This window comes from Nycticebus coucang, chromosome 2 (assembly GCF_027406575.1).
Source record: "Nycticebus coucang isolate mNycCou1 chromosome 2, mNycCou1.pri, whole genome shotgun sequence".
Taxonomy (NCBI): domain Eukaryota; kingdom Metazoa; phylum Chordata; class Mammalia; order Primates; family Lorisidae; genus Nycticebus; species Nycticebus coucang.
In genome coordinates, this window is record NC_069781.1 from 95,432,667 (window position 1) to 95,441,377 (window position 8,711).

Sequence of the window (8,711 nt, forward strand, 5' to 3'; positions counted from 1 at the left end):
AAATTCTGATATTTCCATTCCTGCAGTAGTTTTCAGTTTTTCCAAAATGCCTACTCAGAAGAAGTAACAGCTTAAGAATTCAAGTGACTAATCAGCCTGACTCAAACAGTTTACATGTTAAACGCTTAATGCGTACTTGCTGTACATTTTGCTTAATTAAAAGAGGGGTCTAAAAGTAAGAAATGGCTTTATATAATTAGTAGAGTTTTAAGAGTTAAGAGTTAGCTGAATAGCAAATGCGATTCGGAAATGCTTACTACTGTGAACCTGGTCTTGTCCTTAACTTTCAACATTGGGACACGCACCCACACGCATGCAAGAGTTCTAGACACACACATACACATTTTCCATCTACATACTTGGTGCTCTTATTTAACTGATATCATTCCAAGTACTTGTAACTTGTGACCTTGAAAATCCAAGATGCATGGAACTTTTGTCTTATTTAGGTGCGGGTTTTTTTTTTTTTTAATTTTTCAGAAGGTTCAGCAAATAGTCACCTAACCCAGCATTTCTTAAGAGTTGTCCTCATAACTCCTTTATACAGTTGAGGATCTATAAAGATTTTGTTTATATGGGTATAAATTTTTTTTGTTTATATGGGTATAAATTTTATATAAAGCGTATATATTTTTTCTGAGAATTTTTTTAAGTATTCAATTATTGCTTCTTTTAAAAATAATAATAAACCCATGGCACATTAATACAAATGACATATTTTTATTAAAATGACTATACTTTACAAAAAATAATTTAGTGATAAAAGTATTTATTATTGTTTTTCATTTTTGCAAATATTTTTAATGTCTGATTCAATAGACAACTGAATTCTCACATATGCTTTTCCGGTCTATGTGTTAGGATATCACACTTCATGCAGTCTCCAGGAAATACCACTGCACACTTGTTAAGAATGAGAGTGAAAAAGGTAAACAGCATCACAACAAGAATGATGGGATAATTAAATGGGGAATCTTTTTTTCAACAAACAGTGCTGGGACAACTGGATATTCACATGCAAAAAAATAAAGTTGGACCTCTCTAACTCTAAAATTGGGTATGTATGGTCCTCACATCATATACAAATTAATTCAAAATGGATCAGAGATGTCAGAGGTGGGGAGTGGCTATCAACAGGTATGGAATGACTCTAGGATGTTGAAAATATTTTAGAATTAGATAGTGGTGATGGTTGCACAACCTTGTGAATATACTCAAATCCACTGAATTGTACACTTTTAAATGGTGGATTTTATGGTATGTGAACTACATACCAATAAAAAATGGATCAAAGTCCTAAATATAAGAGCTACAACTGTTTAAAGAAAGCATAGGCATAAATCTTCATGACTTTGGATTGGGCAACAGTTTCTTAGCTATGACACCAAAAATGCAAGCAACAAAAAAGACATATAAATTGAACTTTATTAAAATTTAAAACTTTTTTGACACCACCAAGAAAGTAAAAAGACATCCCACAAAATGGAAAAAAAAAAAATATTTCCAAATCATTTATTGTAGAAGGGTTTTATATCCAGAATATATGAAGAACTCCAACCTAATATAAAAAGGCAACTCAATTTAAAAATGGGCAAAGGATCTGAATAGACAGTTGTCCAAAGAAGACAGGCCAATGGCCAATAAGCACATGAAAAAATGCTCGATACCATTAGCCATCAGGTAAATGCAAATCAAAACCATGAAGTACACATCACACTTACTTAGCATGGTTAGAATCAAACAGATAATAATAAGCATTGCCAAGGATGTGAAGAAATTGAACCCCTGGTGTAGGGGTTCTTATCAACAGATAAGAAGTTACCTTTTTCTCCAAGTAAATTGATTAGAATAGTAGTACTCTGCACTTGGGTGATATTTTAACATTTATAATATGCTTTAACAAACACCATCTCAACAGCCCTCTATAGGTTGGCAATTGAGGAATGATTATTCCCATTTTATAGACAAGACCAGAAGGCCTAGCAAACTTAAGGTCTTGCACAATCAGAAAGTGATGGAGCTTGGGCTTAAAATCATTAGACTCTAAGTAAAAAGCTTTCCATTACTTAGGGATATTCTCTAATATATTTTCACTAAGTATTAAGATAATAGTCACTATTTTTTCAGCTCTTACTTTGGGACAAGGTACTAAAGCTAAGCAGTTGACATATATTCCTCATTTTATCCTTATAACAAGTTTATGTAGTCTGTATTATCATTATTTTCACTTGATAGATAAGGAAACTTAGGCTGAAAGTGGTAAAGTTACTTGCCCAAAGACACTTGTCTAGTCAATGGCCGAGACAGGGTTCAAATCCAAGCACTTAAGAGTCCCAGAACACATTCTCTCAACCACTTTGCCACCTGCCACCTGAACCAGCATAAGGCCTGCTTGTTGCACAGAGGTATGCTCGCTCTACATGAAATGCCTTATAGCTGCATCAGTAAGGACTAATATTTAACAACACATGCTACAAAGAATTATCTAATAATTTTTCTTGTTCTGGAATTTGATCAAAGATTGCCTAAAATCAGGCATAGCTTAGATAATGTCATTGAACTCACATGAAAGGTTTATTGTAGCAATAATTACAACTCAATTTGACATATTCTGAAAGATGCTTTTGCTTGATTAGCCAACAGCCATTCCTCCCCACTACACACATGTATACATGCACACATGCACACACGCACCCCTCCATCCTTCCATGATGGCAAAGCACACCTCCCATTACAGAGAGGGAAGATGCCAGATGCATACATTCTTGGAAATTTTGCAGCTAGTGCATGGGTACATGGCCCAATCCTGACAAATGGAATCTGATGGAAAGGCTGATGGGCCCTCTAGAAAAAGTGATAAAAAGAAGTGCACAAGAAACCACCTCCTGAGCGGGGCCTGTGGCTCAGTGAGTATGGTGCCGGCCCCATATACCAAGGGTGGAAGGTTCAAACCTGGCCTTGGCCAAACTGCAAAAAAAAAGAAAGAAAGAAAGAAACCACCTCCTCTTGGATGGTGGATGTGGTAGATCCTGACTAATATCCAAAACTCCTGCAGCCACATCATAATCAGGGTGACTATAGTGACATAATTAATGAGCTGAGGGTGGCAGAGTGGAAAGATGCAAAGTCCCTGGATCTATACAGAGTTTTGGAACAGCCCTGAAGCTGCCCCCTCTCTCTCTGGACACCTTGCTAGGTAAGATTGTATGTGCCCTTTTTACTTAAGCCACTGTAACTTGGCTTTTCTCTTACTTGCAGTTAAAAGCAGCCTCACCCTCAAGTCCCAATATTCAGTGTTCTAGAGATGAATGAGCCCTGGATTTTGAGTCAAATAACCTTAGTTTTAATCCCCTTATTTTTCTAGTGTCCCAAATTGCTTAATCTCTCTGAATCTTCATTTTCCATACCTATAAAAGTGAGATAACACTTAGTAACACATTAACACTCATAAAATAGATATAAGGATAGTTATGAACATGTGATAATTTGTACACAACCATTCTGTCAACAGCAATATTTTGCTCAAATGTAATTTGTCTGCTTAATAATTAAACCATAGACTTTTTGAACTATAGCCATCTATCTAACTCAACTCCTTTATTTTGCAAAAAAGAGAATGTTAAATGATTAAATGATTAAATGATTTACTCAAGATCACATAGTTGGTTGGTAACATAACTAAATCACACATTTGATTCTCAATCCCACGCTGTCATGTTGACTTCATGTTGACAGGTAATGAGCTTGAATAAATATTGAATGGGTTAGAATTCATTCACCCAACTAATGTTGTATACCAAGTCCTAGTCTGAGTACTAGGGATTCAGTGGTTAAAAAACATCACAGCAAAATGTCCCCACCCTTGTGAATTTAACAGTCAAAAAAGGAAATTATTTGTCTACATCTATATTTATTGAATGTCTACCACTACATATATACAAAGCACTATGTTAGGATTTCTATTCAAATATAAATTTCCAGCCAATTCCAACAATGTCAGCCATGTTTCCCAGACTTTGCCAAAGAATGAATAATGTCAAAAGTCTATGTTTTGCCCAATAAATGTCAGAATTAAAAATGGCAATTTCATTAGAAAGAGTTGTGACCAGCTATGCCAGAACTAAAATGAGAGTTAGAGCTAAGCCTCATCCTCCTACAATATCCAAATTCAGAAGCTGGCTCTGCTGGGTAAGACCAGGCAGAAAAGCAACTCCTTCCCTTCTCCAAGCCTCTACTTGGAGCCCTGGACTCTTCTTTCACTCCCTGTCCATGCAGAATTCCTCTTCCATCCTGCCTAAACATTCACACACAAATGATATAATGGGACAGCATCCCAGACCTGGGGACAAAGCCAGTGACTTTCACATCTCCTGCTAGAACTGGTCAACAGTCTGCTGAGACTTGGCCATTAGGTTGTGTGTTTAAAAGTTTTCTTTGCCTAAATATCACCAAAATTACATCACTTAAAAGGGGAATATTTAATAGCTGTTAATTTGCAAAAGCTCTTTCCTATAATCAATATGGTGGTAGATGCAAAGACCCTGGGGGGAAATATATAGCAAGAAGAATACCCTGCCTTCCCACCCACCCCCTGGGAAGGCACGCTGAAGAGGAACAAAGTCCATGTTCCTTCACCATCACACCTGTAATCAGAGTATAAGCAAGCAATGCTCCCTGAGCTTCTGGGTTGGTTCAGGTGTCATCTTTTGATGCATAGGCATAATTTGGGGATATTATGATCTCAACTATGAGAAGGCAGTGTGTAGAAGCTAACGAAGCATTTATAAACAGTTTCTTTGAAAACAACACCCAGTTTCCTGAGGATGGAAATGGCCCCCAGTGGCCTTTGGATTGGGGCATTCCAATCAGCTCTGGGATACCAGCCTCCCTGCCAGACTATGGACACATTGAGTTTGCAAACTTGCAAGGAGGCCATTCGGATCATGAATCCCAACTAGCCTTCAGTCACTGGCTCAAACCCCATACCTTGGATTTATCTCCTTCACTGTCTGGAAATTTCACTGAAATTTCAGCTGTATTAACTATCAGATAATATATCAGAAACACACAGAAGTTTTGGATCCAGACAATTCTGGATTTGTATTTCAGTTGCTCAATCTATTTTTAGAGATGTGCCTTAAACAAGTTACTTAAGCTCTTAGTGGCTCAGTTTTTTTCATCCTTAAAATGGGAATAATATCTACTTGAAGGATTGTGGTAGACATCAGAAATAATGAGTGTAAAGGTAGCACACACGAGATTCTTGAGAATGGTATGTTTACCTGGTCCCAATCAGCAGTTCTCAGGTTTCCAGCGTCCCTTGCACCCATCATCTGCAGCTACACTCCAGCACCTTGCTAGGGAAATCTGTGTGAGAGGTTCATTTTTCTATCGATCTAGAATGCTCACTTACCAGGAATGCAGACTAATGAACTCCCAAGGATGAGTGGCCTGAGTTTTATTTTGGGCTCCCCCGGCACTCCCAGAGTGAACAGGGCAGCTAACACGTGTCCAGGAGCCTTTGCTGCCCTTACAGAGCCTCCCAGGCCTGCAGGCTCCACGGGTGAGAGCTCCTAACTCAGGTAGGCAAGCATGGGCTAAGAGGGAGGGTGTGTGTGACACTCTGTGACAGTCCATATAGTCCTTTAGTTTTGTGATTCGAAGGAAGGAAGGAAGGAAACAAACAGATTCTCCCAGAACAAGCACTGGTGACTCCAAATTATTTTGGTTTGGTTTGGGGTTTTTCTTAATCCTTTTGTTCTCACTCTAAGCAAATGGGAAATCTTTGTGATCTCATACTTGGAAATGCCATTTAAATTTCTGATTTGGAATACTCTATGAAAGTGCAAGGTCCAGAATCACCAAAACAAAATCTTTTAATTCATTTTAATTGGTTAGTTATTACTATCCATTTGGGGGCAGAAAAAGAAGAAAAACATGTGCCACAACATGAGACATTTAATTTTTTTAAAATCAATGCCCCAATGAAAATTTTGAACCATAACATTTTAACCTCTTTGACATAAATTAGGCCATAAAAACTTGAACTTTCCAAACTGGTATTAGATTTGCTACAATGTATTGCTTCCCAGAACATCAGACAACAAATTCATGTCCTTTGGGAATATTTATCTATTTTAAGGAAGACTTAGTCCTGAGGGAGGGAGAAAAAAAAACAAATGTCAACTTCAAGTGTTTCAAGGTGGGCAGAGGGCTGAGGAACAGAGGAGACCTCAGCAGCCTCACTCTCTACTGCTGGCCCCTCTGTAACCTACATATTCCTTACAAGTTAAAAGACCTGTACATCCACTTTAGAACTTAAAGCAAAGTGCACAAACCACTCTCTCTGAATCACATGACACTACATGCCCAACATTTCTGTGCAACCCTCATAGCAGCAGAAAAACTGCCTATCCGGCTAATCCTTTTATTATTAAGTATAGCAGCAGTGCTCAGCTCAGAATGAAATTCAAGATCCTCCAGAAAATTCAGTGGGAGCCTACTTTCCTGGGAGATCATAGGGCACCACATTCCTGCCTTGAAACTTGTCCAGCTGACAGCTCACAGATTAGTTGCAACTTTCCGGGTGTCACAAACTCCCTCTAGCAAAAATTTAATATAAAAAAATTTTTTTAAGCTAAAATTTTCATTCATTCACGCCTCACACAGCCTAGAGGCAGATTCCCGCCACTGGGAGACACTGCCTCCTTCACCTCCCACGGGCAAAGGTGGTGTGCCCTGTGTTTTAAGAACAGCTCCATTCTGGAGCCTCAAGACTCAGGTAAGTGAGTGGAGGAAACCCAGATGTAATTAATAAAACAGATTTAAAAGTCAGAAGCTGATTGTGCTGAACCTTGACACAGTCTTTCTTGTGTGTGCCTAGTGGGGCCTTGCTGGGGTCTTGGAAAAGGGATTCACACCTGCGTACAGATATATACACATATACTTGCCCACCCACACTTCACACATCCTTGCAGCTCACAGCAGATCCCCTGACAGCTCAAAGCACTTACTACCATAAGAGGGGCTGTCAGCAAAGTTGCCTTCAACCCAACAACTTGTCCTCTCTAACTTGGGCGACAGTGAATGTCCACCAGGATTCCAAGGGGTGCTTTTCCCCAGGACCCAGGCCCCTACGGAGTCTCCACTTGCTGGCCCCATAAGCTGTTTTCCGTTCTCTGAAATACTGGGACTTCACACATTCCTTTCCAGATAGCTCCAGTCCGACACAGCGCGCGCTCCATCCCTCCAGGCTGGAGCCCGTGGCTGCCCGGCCTCTCCCACTCTGGGGAAACTTCGCCACCGCCCCACGGGAAGTAACGACCACAGGCAGGGGGGCCACAGGGGCCAGGAAGGATGTGCCCTCAGACAGAAATGAGTGAAGCCGGGCTGGTGCATGCTTTCCCCACGTGGAGGAAGGGAGAAAAGACTAGTGAGCTACAGGCGGGTACCCCTCTTCGTCCTCCGAGCTCCCATTTTTTTAGTGGAGAAGAGGCCAGAAAGGCCAGTGCTCCCACTTCCCTGAGGCAACTGTCCGGCGCCCCCAGCCTGGCGCAATGAGACCCGTGCAAGATGCGTGCGGGAGGAAGGGATGGCCGGGCACAGATAATGCTTGCCTGGCACCTGCAGGGGACCGTGCCCTCCTGCCTGGCGAGGGCTCCCAGCCTCACAGGATTAAGAAAGCAGAATCTAGCTTTCTAGCAGCGCCCCCTCCTCGAATGGGTTCCATGTCCTCGCACACCCACCGCAGAGGCCCCGCTGCCCTGCTCCGGTGTGCGCCCCGCGCCCTGGGCTCTCGCTCGCACCACCCGCACCTGGATGTGGCAGGAGATCTCCGAGTCGTCCAGCAGCCGGATGGTGCATTTCATCTCCTGGCTGAGCGATTTGATGCTGGAGCTCCGAAAGTGGATCATTTTCATGGTCCTCCTGCCTCTCGGCACACAGTGGCAGAAGGCGAACATGCACCACGGCCCGGGGGAGCGAGCAGAAAGCTGGGGCCGGCGCGGTGCTCCCGTGAGCGGACACACACAGCCGCACACGCACTGTGCGGGACACCTGGGCGCGGCTCAGCCCCGGGACAGCGGCAGCGTCGGGCACCAGCGGCCACACATGCCCGGCGGCCCGGGCGCGGCGGGCGGGTCCCTCGTCCCTCCTCCCACCTCCCTCCTCTCGGCTCGCCTCCGCCTCGCCCGCTCCTTTCCCCGCCTCCTTGTGTGGCGTGTGGCGCGCGCTCGGGCGCCTCCCTCCGCCCGGGATCTCTAGCCCAGGATGCCCGGAGCCGGTGACCCCCGGCATGCGCGCGACACGCTCACACCCACGCGCGCAGCGGCTGAAGGAGGGGGCGGAGGGACGGCTGGCTGGGCTGGCCCCGGTGCCCTGGCAGTGGCCTGCTCAGCCGTCGCCACCGCTGCGTCAGGCTGGGCCGGGCTGCCTTCTTCAGCCTAGCCGCCTCCTCCCTTCCCTGGCCTGGCGATCTGACTCCTGGCGGTGCGCGCCACTGTCCCGGCTCCGCTTCTCGCCCGGCAGCGCCCTGCCCTGCTCAGCCCCAGGGACCTGGCCCCGGGGTCGGGGGCGAAGAGCGATCCTGGCCCACGCCCGAAAGGGGGATACCGCCGCGGGCTAGGATCCTTGGGCCCAGGGCGAGCCCATGAGAGGGAAAGTAAGCCCTGGCATAGCTACACCGGGAATACCGCTGATAGTAACAATCTCGG

General features: G+C 43.9%; 1 protein-coding gene across 3 annotated transcripts in view; it reads right to left on the bottom strand.

The window, feature by feature from the left end:
* FRMD3 (FERM domain containing 3) overlaps nucleotides 1-8,162 on the bottom strand; it is a 293,188-nt gene extending 285,026 nt beyond the window's left edge. The window contains exon 1 of one of the 3 annotated variants that reach the window (XR_008376912.1): nucleotides 7,815-8,162. Coding sequence is in view for 2 of the 3 variants with exons in the window: in XM_053576329.1 (XP_053432304.1) it covers nucleotides 7,815-7,961 (147 nt within the window). In the remaining variant the exon portion in view is untranslated. The remainder of the gene's footprint in view (nucleotides 1-7,814) is intronic. The other 2 variants (XM_053576329.1, XM_053576319.1) reach the window with 2 other exon arrangements.
* Between the last annotated feature and the right edge of the window lie 549 nt (nucleotides 8,163-8,711).